Source organism: Pan troglodytes, chromosome 1 (genome assembly GCF_028858775.2).
Source record: "Pan troglodytes isolate AG18354 chromosome 1, NHGRI_mPanTro3-v2.0_pri, whole genome shotgun sequence".
Lineage (NCBI taxonomy): Eukaryota > Metazoa > Chordata > Mammalia > Primates > Hominidae > Pan > Pan troglodytes.
Window position 1 is genome coordinate 218,209,847 of NC_072398.2, and position 17,700 is coordinate 218,227,546.

General features: G+C 44.3%; 1 protein-coding gene and 1 pseudogene across 1 annotated transcript; both read right to left on the reverse strand.

Annotated features, from left to right (window-relative positions):
* Window positions 1–1,531: 1,531 nt before the first annotated feature.
* LOC129141436 (PRAME family member 10-like) lies at window positions 1,532–4,494 on the reverse strand (annotated as a pseudogene).
* Window positions 4,495–13,978: 9,484 nt separating this feature from the next.
* LOC112207983 (heterogeneous nuclear ribonucleoprotein C-like 2) lies at window positions 13,979–14,875 on the reverse strand. Its single transcript, XM_024353963.3, has one exon. It carries the CDS (start codon window positions 14,858–14,860, stop codon window positions 13,979–13,981), a length of 882 nt encoding a protein of 293 aa, XP_024209731.3. The 5' UTR covers window positions 14,861–14,875.
* Window positions 14,876–17,700: the final 2,825 nt, after the last annotated feature.

The window sequence follows — 17,700 nt, forward strand, 5'->3', positions numbered from 1 at the left end:
TTCTGGGATTACAGGCATGAGCCACTGCACTCAGCCTGCACTCTCCTATTTATTGCAGCACTATCTACGATAGCCAAAATTTGGAATCAACATAAGCGTCCCTCAACAGATGAATGGATCAAGAAAATGTGGTAAACATACATAACAGAATATCATTGAGCCGTAAACATGAAGGAAATCCTGTCCTCTGCGACAACATGGATGGAACTGGAGGGCGTTATGTTGGGTGAAGTAAGCCAGATACAGAAAGACAAACATGGCATCTTCGCACTCACATTTGGGAATTAAAAACCACGAAACTTAAAAATAGTAAAATGACGGTTATCAGAAGCTAGGAAGGGTACTGGGAAATAGAGAATAAGAAGGGGATGGTTAATGGGAACAAAAACAGAGACAGGAATAAGATCTGGGGTTCAGTAGCACAATAGGGCAACTCATGTTGACAATAGTTCGTAGTAAATTTCTACATAATTAAAACAATGGAATTGGAATGTTGCTAGCAGAAAGAAATGATAAATTCTTGAGATGGTGGATATCCCAGTTACCATGATTTGAATATTACGCATTTTATGCTTGTATCAGAATATCAGGCCAGGTGCAGTGGCTCATGTCTACAATCCAAGCACTTTGGGAGGCTGAGGCAAGTGCTTTTCCTGAGGTCAGGGGTTGGAGACCAGACTGGCCAACATGGTGAAACCACCTTTCTACTGAAAATACAAAAATTAGCCAGGTGTGGTGGTGGTTCCTTGTAGTCCCAGCTACTCGGGAGGCTGAGGCAGGAGAGTTGCTTGAACCCAGGAGGCTGATTTCTAGAGACTTCTGATACATAAATGTCTAAAACAGGTTGATCAATCGTGGAAGACACCAGAAAGTTTCCATTCAGGTTCCATTTATTTTTGACATTTTTAAATAACCATCCTTGCGGTGGTAACTCCTGCATCAGTCTACAACTTCAGGCTCCATTTCTGAGTCTAGAACACAGGTCCCTGAAGGCCTCATTGATTCCAAGTCAGCATTTTTAACCCAGTCCTGCCCCCGGCTGAGTCACCTTTGTTTTTCCACTCACGGTGAGCAGGTGCCTGAAACACACAGCTGTGTGCTTCCTTTAAGAAACAGCTGACCGGCCCCGGCTGCACACACTTGTAAACCTGGAACTGTGGAAGGCCAAGGCGGTCAGATCACTTGAGGTCAGGAGTTAGAGGCCAGCCTCCGCCAACATTGTGAAACCCTGTCTCTACTAAAAATAGAAAAATTAGCCGAGCTTGGGGCCCACACCCATGACACCAGTTACTTGGGAGGCTGAAGCAGGAGAATGACTTGAACCCAGGAGGTAAAGCTTGCCATGAGCTGAGATTGTGCCACTACACTTCATCCTGAGGGACAGAGTGAGACTCTGTCTCAAAAATAAAATAAAATAAAATAAAAATATAAACAATTAAATTAAATTCAAATAAAAAATGCACCCATGTACAAGATTTTAGTTCCCAAGTGTCTGGAAGAAAGCTTATCCATCCCACTAACCAGGCCTTCCCTAGGAGCAAAGATGGAACTCCAGTTTCTCAGATGGCCATGAGCCACAGGAAGGGCAGGGGGTGGGACCAAAGAAGATCCTCCTGTTCGGCCTGACTTCCCTGAGTGTACGCATCAGCTCAGCCCGAATTGGGGTGAGGATCTCCCAATTGGCATGACCCCTGTTGTCAAGATACTCCAGAGGCGCAGGATACATGTCCAGGCCTAACTTGCTCAGCCTGCCTGTGTGACGCAGCAGATCTTTCAGAGCATTCGTGGATGTCTGATTTCCATGAAAGTAGAAGGTGGTGAGCTGGGAACAGTGGCTCAGGGCAGGCAGGGGGACCCTGAGTTGGGGGGCCTGGATCCGACAGTTCTCTGAGACGAGGGTCTTCAGAGTAGCAGCAACTTTCTCCAGCAGAACTCCAAGGGGCTCAAGATTGGTGGTCCCCGTCAGGATATGAATCAGACACAGCTCCTTTAGCTGACTGAGGCTTGGGCACTGAGACAGACACTCCATGTCCCGATCAATTAGGTAAGCATCACTGAATATAAAGGCCCCCAAGGGGTTCTTGAGGTACCTGGGGAGAGCAAGAAGTTAGTTATGGGCGATGGTGCCAGTTAGAGGAGGGGGGTGGGAAATAATCTCAATGGTAAACTTGAAGTGGGCATTGATTAATTCTGCACCTTACTACCACACAGGTGTTATAGTAACTGCAACGGGGAAGCCTGTTTCACCCAAACACAAGTTTGTTCCCATCACCAGATGATGGTCTGCATGCAAGGTGCTGCCTGATGAAGACTCAGATCATTCAGGGGCAGCTCTATTTTAGGCTCCGTCCTTTCAGCCTCGCTTGTGTGATTGGTACCACTCTCACACCTACTCCCTCACCCTCCATCCCAGAAGCATGCACTTCCCATATCAATTACCTTTCCTGGAGTTCAAAACAACCTTTCACAGACAGGGAATTACAGACAGGATCATTGGTGTTTATTAAGCTGCTGAGGACGGAGCTTCCACTGTGAAATGCACAGGTTTCATGCACTTTCCCTTCTTCTTTTTCTTTTCTTTTCTTTTCTTTTTTTTTTTGACACAGAGTCTCACACTGTAACTTAGGCTGGAGTGCAGTGGCACAATCTCAGCTCACTGCAGCCTTCACTTCCCTTGCCTCAGCCTCCCAAGTAGCTGGGATTACAGGTGCCTGTCACCATGCTCAGCTAAGTTTTGTATTTTTAATAGAGATAGGGATTCACTGTGTTGGCCAGGGTGGTCTGAAACTCCTGACCTCGTGATCTGCCTGCCTCAGCCTTCCAAAGTCCTGAGATTACAGGCGTGAGTCATCGCACCAGACTGCACTTTCCCTTCTTTCATACCCTCCTCTTTATGAAGAATACGTTTTCATCATATTAACTTTATACACACTTCCTAAGGAGGAATTGACAAATGCACCTTCACTAGATCTGAACCCCCAACTAACTAGCTCCCTATACATCTCTCTCTGTAGCATCTACCCCAGGCCATCCCTCTGCCCTTATTTGAGTGGTCTTGTGATACCAACTTCAGGATATAGAACACTGAACAGCTTAATGAGTTGACATTCTAGCATCCCATTCCCTGTGACATCCCCAGTGGATGGCACACAGTAGATGCCCACTAACGTTTACTGTGAAAAAGAACAAAACTTTGTGTTATGGTCTGCAGAGAAAGCCCACCATCGTTTCCTACCTGAGCAGGTGCTCCAGGTGCTCTTTGATATTACTGACCTTTCTTATATAATGCATCTGGGGCTAGGACAGGCAGAGGAATGGACAATCCAAGTCAGGAATGAACTGCCATTGGCCGCTCACGTATAACTCAGGCTCATAACCGAAGGCTAAAAAGTTTGCGAAGATTGCTCATCTGGCTTAGGTAAGGGGCAAACTTTCCTGTTTTATTGAGAGAGCACTTTTTCCAGACTTCCAACTCCTGGATACTGTCTGGGTATGTCTTTTCCAATAGATTTCTGAAACTTGAAGTTGGCATTGAGTAATTCTGCACCTTACTACAACACAGGTGCACTAGGCCTCTTCTGTAGTGGATCCACCTTCAGAGGTAGCTCAGGCATTCATCCTGTGTACTTTCCTCTAGGCAGAGGTCTATGAACACCTTCAAGGGCTGGCACTCTCCCATCCTTGGACAGTCCTCCACTGTCTTCCTCTTACTCATGGCTTCTGGGGAGCAGGGGAGGACCCTGACTCCAGACCATATGGTCCAGAAATTCTCATCAACATCCCTCAAATCCAGCACTTGAAGTTTCCACCTCCTGTGCGTAACATAAGGGAAAAGCTCAGAATGTAGGCAAGGACCGACCCTTGACCTGAACTTTCACTCCACATCCAGGACATGAGTCAGCTGCTCCTGTCCCAGTGCTCCTCCTTCTGTCTTTTCTCCATCCCGTTCCCCCTTGGATTCTGCGTGGTACCCACTTCTAGTACCTTTACCTTCCACTGGGAGGAAGCAGGTTCCTGTTTCCTCAGTGGACTCTGTATGGTGAGCATTCCTTTTCCGGAGGATCTGGGCAATGGCCAAGGCCTCTCATGGGCACCATCAGAAGCCTCTGAGCCACCCTAGCTCCCACACACTGCCACTCCTCCTGAGCCAGCTGTCCCTTCCCTGGATGCCTGGACCCTTCCCACCAGGCCACCTGAGTCACCTCAACTGGGGCAAACCTTCTGGGACACTAGTGTATCAAGTCCCTTCAGCACAGCTTGCAAGGTCTCCAGATGAGGTGTCTTCATCAGGGATCCCAGAGGGAGGTGAAGGGAGGGCCAGGCCTGCACCATCAGCTTCAGGGCCTCACAACATCTCATGCTGATGGCCTCCATGAACATCAGAGGGGAGACCTCCCTGGGCAGCTAGTCCAGGGTGAAGATGGTCAAGAACTGGTTCCTCAGCAGGCTCTGCCCTGCCAGCTCCAGGAGTCTGGATGGGGCCTGGAGGCTCATTCTGACAAATCTGAAAGGAAAAACTCTACAGCACAATCCAGCAAAAAGGCAAGTTCCTCAGGCCGATCCCCTGCAACCCCCAATTCTCCCAGGGCCCAAGTCATTTCTCTAGCATGTGTGAAAGAGCCCTCAGTTTACTCCAGTTCCTTTCTGCAATAAGTGGCCACAGAGACATAGTTCTACCCTTCTGGTACCATGAAGAATGTGTCCCAACTTCTAAAGAGCAGGCAAGATCCCTCCTAGTCCATGAATTATTAGCCACTGATCCACTAAACTCATAGCACTGGCAAATGTTACCGAGGATCTCTGAAGCTCAGATCTCATACCCAGCTACTCTTTTATTTTTTGACTTTTTGTAAAGACAGTGGGTTTCACTATGTTGTCCAGGCTGGTCTTGAACTCCTAGACTCAAACAATCCACCCACTTTGGCCTCCCACAGTGCTGGGATTGCAGGCATGAGCCTCTGCCTGGTCTCATTATTGAAAATTTCAGTGAGAAGCTTTGAAAGCTATGTGACAGTGTTATGCATCATTGGCAAGACACAGATGTTTCCAATACACACCTCTCACACATATTCAAAATGAACCACTTTGGCTGTGTGCAGTGACTCACACCTGTAATCCCAGCACTCTGGGAGGCAGAGGCAGGTGGATTATCTGAGGTCAGGAGTTTGAGACCAGCCTGGCCAACATGGTAAAACCCTACCTCTACCAAAATTAGAAAAATTAGCCAGGTGCGGTGGTCTGTGCCTATAGTCGAAGCTACTAGGGAGGCTGAGGTGGGAGGATCGCTTGAACTCAGGAGGCAGAGGTTACAGTGAGCTGACAATACACCGCTGCACTCCAGCCTGTGAAATAGGCTAGATTCAAAAAAAAAAAAAAAAAAAAAAAAGAAAAGAGAGAGGGAGAACTACATTTGATTTGACTTCTTAAACTCTACACAGTTAATCCTGATTGGATTTTTGGCTTTCTTCCAGATTAACTGATTGAATTAGATATTCATCCATGAAAGTGAAAGATTTAGGGATAGGGTGAAAGTCCAGGAGTCATTCGCTGATTCCCTCCACAAACATGGAGGTTTACTAATATGTGTCCTTCATAGTCCTGAGTGTGAGATAGGGAAGAGTTGAATCTCTTCCTGATATTAGACAGAAAGAAAGCAAACTTGAAAGTATCTTTGTTGAGGGATCCTTGGCCACATCAAATTTATCAAAATATTTCAGAGTTAAAACAGTTTTCAAAGATGGAGTTGACAGTCCCCAAGAAAACACAATAGAAATCTTCATGTATCCAATGATCACCTGGGTGGTATAATCTAATTTTTTTTGGTGTGGGTGAAGCTGAGTCTCACTTTGTCGCCCAGGCTGGAGTGCAGCAGCTCCATCTCAGCTCACTGTAACTTCCGCCTCTGAGATTCAAGCAATTCTCATGCTTCAGCCTTCCACGTAGCTGGGATTACAGGCATGCACCCCAACACCCATGTCTCCATTCGGGAGGAAGAATTACAGTGAGGATGTGATTGGTTTAAAATTAAGGTCAAAGATTCTCTTTGGTTAAGGTTTTTTTTTGTTTGTTTTGTTTTTGTTTTTGTTTTTAGCAGGGTCTTACTCTGTTGCCCAGGCTGGAGTACAGCAGTGGTGTGAGCATGGCTCACTGCAGTCTCAATCTTCTGGACTCAAGTGATTCTCCCATGTCAGCAAACCAAATAGCTGGGAATACAGATGCATGCTACCATGCCTGGCAAATTAAAAGATATATATATTTTGTAGAGGCTGACCACCATTGGCTCACGGCTGTCGTTCCAGCACTTTGAGGGGCTGAGGCAGGAGGATCACTTGATGTCAGGAGTTTGAGACCAACCTGGCCAGCATGGTGAAACCCCACCGCTACTAAAAATACAAAACTTAAGCAGGCATGGTGGCAGAGGGATGTAATACCAGCTACTCAGGAAGCTGAGGCTTGAAAAGCCTGGGAGGAAGAGGTTGCAGTGAGTTGAGCTCTTGCCACTGCACTCCAACCTTGGCAACAGAGTGAGACTCCATCCCCGCTTCAAAAAAAGAATGTTTTGTAGAGATGCATTTTTGCCATGTTGCCCAGGTTGGTCTCAAACCCCTGGGCTCAAATGATCCTCTCGCTTTGGCCTCCCAAGGTGTTGAGGTTATGGGCATGAGTCATTGCTCCCATCAAGAATTTTGAAATGACATAAACCAAAGCACAATCCAATTTTTTGAAATAAAGACAAAACTGCATATAGAGGAAAAAATTCAAATCTTCAAATTGTTCATATATATATATAAAAGACAGATATAGCTCGGTGCCATCAAAGGCTGCATTGTCCCAGTCCCAGACCAGCTGACTATAGATCAGATGGGAGTGTCCTTCCAGAAATGAGTGACTTACTAGATCTGGACTGAGTTTGCAGAGTGCTTAGACCTCAGGAAGAACCAAGCAGGAACTCCAGACTTGAAGACTTTGGGTCTCTCCTGTGGGTCTTCAGAAACTTTTATTGATCTTTCTAATCACAATTCCCACCCACACCCCTCCATGTATTCAGTGCTTGCTTCCAATCAACAAGTGCTATCTGATTGCATTTCTGAAGCTCCACCCAGTTAATCTTGATTGGGTTTTTGGCTGTCCCCAGATTACTGGATTGAATCAGATATCCATTCATATCAGCTATCCATATTAAGTTCATGAATCAAGAAATTGACAGTGTTAGGAATAGGGTGGAAATCAAGAATTCACTCATTAAAGGCCGGGTGAGGTGGCTCACACCTGTAATCCCTGCACTTTGAGAGTCCAAGTTGGCTGGATCACCTGAGGTCAGGCGATCAAGACCTGCAACGCCAACATGGTGAAACCCCATCTCTACAAGAATACAAAAATTATCCTGGCATGATGGCAGGTGCCTGTAATCCAGCTACTCAGGAGGCTGAGGTGGGAGAATCGCTTGAATCCAGGAGGCAATGGTTGCAGTGAGCCAAGATTGCACCATTGCACACCGTTCTGGGTGACAGACTTTGTCAAAAAAAAAAAAAAAAAAAAAAGAATTCATTCATTCATGAACTCCGCAAACACTGATGGAATTTTACTGATATATGACCTACATAGTCCCGAGGTTGAGGCAGGGAAGGGTTTGATCGGTTCCGGATAGTAGACAGAAAAATAAAACCTGAAAGTAGTGTTGGGAGATCTTTGGCCACATCAAAATTATAAAATTGTTTTATAGTTAAAACAGCTTTATAAAACAGAGGAGTCATCCCTACAAAATCAGAAAAAAAATCTCCATGTATCGAATGGTCTTGTGGGTTTTATATCACCAAAGGTAGCAATTTATTTGCTCATGCTGGTGGAAGAGAGGTGCCACTGAGGGCTTGAGTGGTCTCAGGGCTTAGGTTAAGGCTTGTCTGGAAGAAATTGAAACCGTATCTCTAAACTTTATAAATTTAATCAGTGAAAAGGAGAAGGGGAGAAACAAAAACAAACCAAGCTTGCAGCACATTCAGCATTCACCAGGAGGTCAGCTTGCCCTCTGACCTGCTTCATCATGGTTGCTGGCAGCCTACTGTCCCCAAATCGTGTAGAACTTAGACTACAATTCCCCTTAACTACGCTGCAGACAACAATTTAAGCATTGTGAAACATTCACTTTTTCATTTGAGATATTCTTTCAGGTTCTGCATGTCAGTGAAACTACTGATGCGAGCTGATCTGAAGGGCCCTGCAAGGCATCCACTCACCAAAGAATGCCGTTCTGACATCGTGATAACTTCATATCTCTTATTGCCATCAAACTACACCAACTTTCCAGCCCCTTGCTATCCAGGATCCACTGGAAACCCTCAGTACTCCTTGGGGAGATGAATTTGAGGATCTCCTCCAAGCTTCTCATTCAGCCACCTTGTGATCATTAAACTTTGTGCTGCAAACCCTGCTGTCTCAGAATATTGGTAAGCTACTGTGCAGCAGGCATAGGAACCTGATGGTCCTGTAACAAATTTATGTCAAAATTATAAAGGGAAGTGAAGGTGGAGGCTGCTCAGAGTGGAGCTGGGTATTTTAATGGAATCCTGGGAGTGAACGAAGACTTGGTAAATGTGTTGGGGGTTATTGAGAGGGTGGAGGAGGAATCTTTCCAACATTGCACTGAGGCTCCCTTGGTTTTCATACTTGTGACCAAGAATGAGTCTTTCAAAAAAATTTATGCAATTCTCCTCATTTTTCCTTTCAAAACCTTTGTCTTCCTTTACCTCCCCGAATAATCTCACATCCATTCCCATGGCTTTGCTCATTTCATAATAAAAATCCTTTTTTTTTTTTCTTTTGTGGAGTCTCTTTCTCTGTTAAGTAGACCATATATTTTGTTGCCACACAAGATGAGTAACCTGGTTTTATGGAGAGAAAGGGACAAAAGAATCCCAATCCTCAACAGCTAGGGGTGATATGAAGGTCAGGATTATTCTTTGTCATATCTGCACCTGCATATTGCCAGTGAAAACCTGCAGGTCACATTAGGTAGACTTCCAAATTAATCATCTGTGGAAGGTCTTATGATTGGCTTACATCCTGTCCCTGAGTAAAGAATCTGATCTTGACTTCATGAGTGCCTGAGACTCTTCAAGTAGACTGATGAAGGCTTCACCCAGTGACAGTGAGAAGGACACTGATTTGATTCTGATCGTGAAGTTTTGCTGGTTGTCTTGCAAGGAAAATATTTTTGCCTGTCATGTTGTCATCTAAAGTCAATGATTGTAACCTCTGTATTGTCCCTTCCAATGGAAAAAAACAAAAACAAAAAAGCTCAACTCTGTTAGAGCCTTGCCAGGATAAAACAAAAGAAAATTAAATAAAAACAACTGATAGGAGGAGTCCCATTCCCTTCTTTCAACCTTTCTTATAAAAGCATTCCAACTTGTAACAGACTTTGGAAAACACTCATTTTGTCAGTGTGTGTCTTCCAGGTCGATCCTGACATTTAGCTTCCAATGAAGCTTTATTTAATTATTTCTGCCTCAACAGCCTGGGCAACAAGAGTCTGGGACACCACCTAGATTAGACCCAGTTACACTAATGTTTTCTATGCATAGAGATAAATTACCAGTAATGAAATCAATAATAGTCATAGGCCACCCATTTGCACCTATAGCTTCTTCCAGTACCAAGTCATTTAATTATCAATATTAGCCAACCTTCCAAAGGAAGGATAACAAACCTTATCATGAAGTTAGCATCCTCAATTGCTACCCAACTGTGTATGAGAGCAGGTTCTACTATTATTTGGGATCCTTCCCTTTCATCTAAATGACTCCATAGCCAGTAATTGCTTTGGTTAGTGAGAGTGGCTACATTTTGAACAGGAGACCTTAGAAAGTGTTTGGTTTGAGTGGTGAAAGTACCTAACAATATAAAATACAGGTTTGAGAATTTTGTGTTAATACAAAACAAAACCAAGTCTCAGTCAATGGAAGAAGATCAAATGGAGTCTTGTTCCATTGTCTTGGAAAAGCTGTCTGCCAGGTGATGATGTCTGCTTCTAGGGAAGACTTTTCCTAGGATATCTTTAAGTTTCAGTCATCTGGTACGGTCCCGTCCATTGCTGCTCATGCGCAGATTTCCCTTGGTGTCATTTCTAAAGGATGCAATCTCCAAATGCTAGGGCAGGAAGATCTAAGCATCACTGAAAGCCTCCTTCACCTACTGGAAATAGTCTTTGAAATTCTGCATCAAGGTCTTGCAGTATTAATTCTTATTGTTACTGAATGATGGGCTCACTCTCCTAAGTGCATAGAACCCAATACTATGACACCATCTTTGAGAAAAGAAAAAAAGATTCGGCCAGGTGTGGTGGCTCATGCCTATAATCCCAGCACTTTAGGAGGCTGAGGCAGGCAGATCCCGATGTCAGGGGTTCAAGACCAACCTGGCCAACATGGTGAAACCCCACTTCTGCCAAAAATAATAAAATTAGCTGGGTGTGGTGGTGTGTGCCTGTAATCCCAGCTACTTAGGTGGCTGAGGCAGGAGAACCCCTTGAACCCGGGAGGCAGAGGTTGCAGTGAGCCAATGTAGCACCACTGTACTCCAGCCTGGGCAACAGAGACTCTGTCTCAAAAATAAATAATAATAATCCAGATTTCTTTGTCAGTTTAGCTAATTTTAGTTTAAAGATACCATTTGTTCACTCAACCTTTATAGAATACCAAGGATAATGAAGTTAATGCTAGTGTCATTGGATCTGTAAAATTTTATCTGTGTGATAACCTGCCCAGTAAACTGAATTCTCATACCATTAGAGATTTCTCCAGAATTGCCCCAGAAAGGAAACACATTTTATAATCACTTATTTGCTATGACTGCATCATCAGCCTTTCTAAAAAGGTAAGCTACAACTCATCCTGAAAATGGAAACACAATCACAAGAATTTTAGCCTTTTTACACGGCTCACTGTCATCATTTGTCCATGACAACCCCCTTTCTTGCTGCTATATATGTGTATGTCTACCTATTCATATCTATATCTATATCTATCTGTTTCCTTTTATTACCATTATTCACTTCCACTCCCCTTTCCATATATTGCCACTCTACTCTTTGACCTAGCCTTGAATTTGCATGTGACCTTATATAATATAAGTATATGGAAAGTATATAGAATATATACTTGCATTTTTGTGTGTATTTATTTTAATCCACATATATGCTATAGTGTAGGGTGCTAGAGAAGAGGGCCTCACAATTAATTGTCCAGTCCCGGACACTTTGGAGAGTGAATGGATATGCTGTTATAATTACTATTAGTAGTATTTTTTGGAGATGGAATCTTGCTGTGTGGCCAGGCTGGAGTGCAAAGGTGCTATCTTGGCTCAATGCAACCTCCACCTCTCGGGTTCAACTGTTTTTCCTGCCTCAGCCTCCCAAGTACTTGAGATTACAGGTGCCTACCACCATGCCCGGCTATTTTTTGTATTTTTAGTAGAAATGGAGTTTCTCCATGTTGGCCAGGCTGGTCTCAAACTCCTGATCTCAGGTGATCCACCTGCCTCGGCTTCCCAAATTGCTGGGATTACAGGTATGAGCCACCATGCCCGGCCTCTCGCGTGCCTTTTTAAGTTGATGGGAAAATGACAGCCAGGATAATTTATGACCATAGTGAGAATTATTGGAAATCTTTAAGACTGTTTTTCTTACAAAACCACAATGGTAGGATTAAACAGTCTGAATGGGACGCTAGCATGTAGAGCCTTCTAAACTCTCTTTCTCTCCTTTTTTGGGGAATTTGGGATCTGCCTACTGATTACAATTAATTGCACTTTTTAAACTGTTTGATTAAGATCTTTTTTTTTTTCGACAGTCTGACTCTGCTGCCCAGGCTGGAGTACAGCACTGGTGTGAGCATGGCTCACTGCAGCATCAATCTTCTGGGTTCAAGGGATTCTCCCACCTCAGCCACCCAAGTAGCTGGGACTACAGATGCATGCCACCATGTGTAGGGAAAAGAAAGAGAGATCAGACTGTTACTGTGTCTATGTAGAAAAGGAAGACATAAGAAACTCCATTTTGACCTGTACCCTGAAGAATTGCTTTGCCCTGAGATGCTATTAATCTGTAACTTTGCCCCAACCTTGAGCTCACAAAAACACGTGTTGCATGGAATCAAGGTTTAAGGGATCTAGGGCAGTGCAGGATGTGCCTTGTTAACAATATGTATACAGGCAATATGCTTGGTAAAATCATCGCCATTCTCCATTCTTGATAAACCAGGGGCACAATGCACTGTGGAAAGCCACAGGGACCTCTGCCCTGGAAAGCCGGGTATTGTCTAAGGTTTCTCCCCATGTGATAGCCTGAGATATGGCCTCTTGGGATGGGAGAGACCTGACCATCCCCCAGCCCAACTCCCGTGAAGGGTCTGTGCTGAGGAGTATTAGTAAAAGAGGAAGGCCTCTTGCAGTTGAGATAAGAGGAAGGCCACTGTCTCCTGCCTGTCCCTGGGAATGGAATGTCTTGGTATAAAACCCAATTGTAGATTTGTTCTATTCTGAGATAGGAGACAAACTGTCCTGTGTTGGGAGGTGAGACATGTTGGCAGCAATGCTGCTCTTTTATTCTTTACTCCACTGAGATGCTTGGGTGGAGAGAAGCATACATCTGGCCTACATGCACATCCAGGCAGAGTACCTTCCCTTGAACTTATTTGTGACACAGATTCCTTTGCTCACGTTTTATGCTGAGCGCCGGTCCCCTGGGCCCCCTGTTCTTTCTCCATACTTTGTCTCTGTGTCTTATTTCTTTTCACAGTCTGTCCTCCCACCTGATGCGATATACCCACAGGTATGGAGAGGCTGCTCCCCTTCAACCATGCCCATCTCATTTTTTAAAAAAGAGGCAGGGCATTGGTGGCTCACTGGTGTAATCCCAGCCTTTTGGGAGGCCAAAGCAGGTGGATCACTTGAGGTTAGGAGTTTGAGACCAGCCTGGCCAACATGGTGAACGGCCATCTCTATCAAAAATATGAAAATGAGCTGCTCATGGTGGTGGGTGGCTATAATCCCAGCTACTCAGGAGGCTGAGGCATGAGAATCGCTTGAGCCTGGGAGGCAGAGGTTGGAGTGAGCTGAGATTGTGCCACTCCATTCCAGCCTGGGTAACAGAGTAAGCCTCCATCCCGCCCCTCAAAACAAATGTTTTGTAGAGACAGGGTTTTGCCATGTTGCCCAGGTTGGTCTCGAACCCCTGGGCTCAAATGATCCTCCCGCCTTGGCCTCCCAAAGTGTTGTAGTTACAGGCATGGGTCACTGCTCCCACCAAGAATTTTTTTTCTTTAAATTGCTGGTTTAATAAGGACTTGTTTATTTTGAGGAAAAAGGTCCCAAACATCAAGCTGTTCACAAAAATAACCCACAGTATCAACTTTAGAAAACACATTTGAAGACTAAAACACCAATTATGTTTCTGAGGATGCATTTGACATGCCAACTCTCATTCACAAAAATACATTGTTAGATTTTTGTTGAACTGCCCCACACAGCACACTAATATGGGGTGTAACACACATACTTGTAACTCCAAGCTGCTATCAGGAGCTACTCAACTCAATGAGATTGCCTTTGCAGTTAGGGAAGCAACTACTGAACTTATGTATGAAAGAAAAGAACCGTATTCCCTGCAAAACAAGAGATTATTTTGGAGACAGTTGATAAAAACCATACGTCCTTTTTACTGTTAAGTCATAAAGAGGTGTCAAAATTAAAAGCAAAAATTACAGGGTAAGACTTAGGAAAACTACTAGGGGTGTCAAGGGAAGTGAAAATGGGACTAGGCGCAGGGCAATATGAATTAATGAATGTGGGAAGGACAAGGATGGGGAGAACAGTAAGCATGTGCTGAAGATACTAAGGGAGAGGATCTGGTGAAAAATTTGTTGTTAGACAAGCTCCTAGGTAAAGAAACAATGGGAAAAGATTTCTCAACCCCACTATGTGCTTAAGAGTCATCCTGGCCATTGGTGCTGTCTCTGTTATACTCTCCTTCCTCAGTCTCTTTTACATTATTCTTGATCAACTCCAGCTGGTTGTCCCCCTGATCTTCATTATCATCATCATCCAGTGGGTCCCCCTCCTCAGCAGAGTCTTCTGCACCCCCCTCAGACTCCATCTTCACATGAGTCTCATCGTTCTTCATGGAGCTACTGCTCTGCTCCTCTTCTGACTTAGCATTTTTCACCTCTACCTCTTGTTTGCTCTGTTCCTTTTCAATTTTTTCCAGGTTTTCCAGGAGAGAATCCACTTTCTGTTTTATCTGGGTCAACTCCTGCTTAATGGCCTGAAGGTCATCTCCTTTCAGCTTTCCAGACTTGGAAGATCCCCGCTTTCCACTCTTAGAATTGAAGCCACTTTTGCCCCTTCGTGAGGTGTTTCCTGATACGCGCTGACGTTTCGAGGGCACTACAGCCAGAGCAATGGGAGGAGGAGGAGGTACACGTGCTGGGAAACTGTACATCCCATCATAATAATGCCGTTGAAAGCCATAGTCCAAGTCAAAAGAGGAGCCGTACATCTCTGCTGCTGATCGTTTCACACCTGCGTTTCCTCGGTTCACTTTTGGCTCTGCAGCCAGGTTAATATCTACAACCTGGTCAGCAATCATTCTGCCATCCTCTCCTGCTACAGCAGCCCGGGCATTTTTCTCCTTATCATATTGAACGAAGGCAAAGCCCTTATGAACAGAGCAGCCTGCAATTTTGCCATACTTGGAAAAGATCGCCTCCACATCCGATTTCTTGACAACAAGAGTGTTGAGATTCCCAATGAACACACGGGAGTTCATGGAGTGAGGATCCATCTTGTTGGTAATGCTGCTGGCCATTGTGTTGGATGATAAGGTTTCTCCAAAAGCCAAAAACAGGAGGCGGGAGGGAGAAGAGATTCGATTCTAAGTCTCCTACTGCCGGGTTCTACGTGGAGAAGCTGACTGCAGCTCGAGGCCAGAAATGCAGCCAAAACAGCTCAGTCTTCCTCTCTTCACAAAATGGCTCCCAACAAGAATTCTGAAATGACGTAAAGAAAAGCACAATCAACATTTTTGAAATAAAGACAAAACTGCATTTAGAAAAAAAAAGATCAAAGCTTGAAACCGTTCTTATGAAAAAAAGAAAAAAAGACAGGATATAGTTCTGTGCCGTCGTAGGCTGCACTGTCATCATTCTACATCGGCTGACTGTAGGTCAGAGGGGAGTGTCCTTACAGAAATTAGTGACTTACCAGATCTGGATGTAGTTTAGAAGGTGCTCAGACCTCAGGAAGAGCCAAGCAGGAACTCCAGGCTTGAAGAGTTTGAGTCTGTCCTGTGGGTCTTTAGAAGCTTTTATTGACCTTTCTAATCACAACTCCTACCCACGCCCCTCCCCATATCCGCTGCTAGCTTCCAATCAAAAAGCGATATCTGGTTGCATTTCTGAAGCTCCACTCAGTTAATCCTGATTGGGTTTTTGGCTGTCCGAAGACTAATGGACTGAACCAGATATCCATTCATATCACATATGCATATTCATTTCATGAATTAAGAAATTGACAGCGTTAGGGATACAGTGGAAGTCAAGAATTCATTCACTCAAGGCCAGGTGAGGTGGCTCACACCTGTAATCCCAGCACTTTGGGAGGCCAAGGTAGGTGGATCACGGGAGGTCAGGAGTTCAAGACCAGCCTGGCCCACATGGTGAAACCCTGTCTCTACAAAAATAGAAAAGTTAGCCAGGCACGATGGTGGCTGCCTGTAGTCCAGCTACTCATGCGGCTGAGGTGGGAGAATCCCTTGAACCCTGGAGGCTGAGTTTGCAGTGAGCCGAGATTACACCATTGCCCTCCTGACTGGGTGACAGAGGGAGATTTTGTCAAAAAAAAAAAAATGCATTCATTCATGAAATCCACAAACACTGATGGAATTTTACTGATATGTTGCCTTCATGTCCTGAGTGTGAGGCAGGGAAGGGGTTGATCTGTTCCGGATATTAGACAGAAAAATAAAACCTGAAAGTAGTGTTGTGGGGAGATCTTTGGCCACATCAAAATTATAAAAATGCTTTCTAGTTAAAACAGCTTTATAAAAACAGAGGAGTCATCCCTACAAAATAAGAATAAAAATCTCCATGTATGGAATGGTCTTGTGGGTTTTATATCACCTAAGGTAGCAGTTTATTCCCTCGTGCTGGTGGAAGAGAGGTGCCGCTCAGGGCGTGAGTGGTCTCAGTGCTTAGGTTAAGGCTTCTTTGGAAGAAATTGAAACGATACCTATAAAATTTATAAATTTAATCAGTGAAGAAGGGAGGGGGAGAAACAAAAATAAACCAAGCTTGCAGCGCATTCAGCATTCACCATGAGGTCCGCTTGCTCTCTGACCTGGTTCCTCATGGTTGCTGGCAGCCTACTGTCCCCAAATCATTTAGACCTTAGATTACAGTTCCCCTTAACTGCCCTGCAGACAACAATTTAAGCCTTGTAAAACATTAACTTTTTCATTTGAGATATTCTTACGTTCTGCATGTCAGTGAAAGTACTGATGCCAGCTGATCTGAAGGGCTCTGCAAGGCACCAACTCACCAAAGAATGCAGTTTTGACGTCCTGATGACTTCATCCCTCTTAACTCTATATCAACTTTCCAGCCCCTTGCTATCCAGGATCCACTGGAAACCCTCAGTGGATCTCCTCCTTGGGGAGATGAATTTGAGGATCTCCTCCTAGCTTCTCATTTAGCCACCCTGTGATCATTAAACTCTCTGCTGCAAACACTGCTGTCTCAAAATATTGGTAAGCTACTGTGCAGCAGGCATAGGAATCTGATGGTCCTGTAACAAAATCATGTCAAAATTGCAAAGGGAAATGAGGGTAGAGGATGGGCTTGGTTGAGCTTGGTGTTTTAATGGCATCCTGGGAGTGAACCAAGACTTGGTAAACATGTTGGGGGTTACTGAGGTGGTGGAGGAGGAATCTATCCAACATTTCACTGATGCCCCTTTGGTTTTGATTATTAGGACCAAGGACGAGTCTTTCAAAACAATTTATATAATCCTCCTTATTTTTCCTTTCAAAACCTTCATCTTCTATTTTTCTCCCAAAATAATCTCACATCCATTCCCAATGCTTTGCTCATTTCAGGATAAACATCTTTTTTTTTTTTTCTTACACAGTCTCCTTCTCTGTTAAGTAGACCATATATTTTGTTGCCACAAAATGTCATTTGGACTGCTTCAAACACAGGAATTTTCTGAACTTCATGTGAAACCCCTCCTCAGAAATATTTTCCTTACTCCAAGAGATTTGCTGATATATCAGGTTGGGGTGTAAACTGGATATGGCAGCCCTGTTACCACCAACTCTGTACCAAAGTCTACATTGATCTGGATCTCAGCTTCTCCATTTTTTATTTAAGGGTATTATAGAAAATAATTTACCAGAGAGTTATTTGAAGTTCCATCAATATGGAGCCATCAGAAATGTTCTCTATCCAGCTTCGGTGGCTCGTGCCTGTAATCCTATCACTTTGGGAGGCCAAGGCCGGAGGATAACCTGAGGTTGGGTGTTGGAGACCAGCCTGACCAACACAGAGAAACCATGTCTCTACTAAAAATACAAAATTAGCTGGCTGTAGTGGCACATGCCTGTAATCCCTGCTACTTGGGAGGCTGAGACAGTAGAATCACTTGAACCCG

Bases quoted from the DNA above. Each gene is read 5' to 3' on its own strand.
- LOC112207983 (XM_024353963.3), bottom strand. From the start codon at position 14,860: ATGGCCAGCAGCATTACCAACAAGATGGATCCTCACTCCATGAACTCC.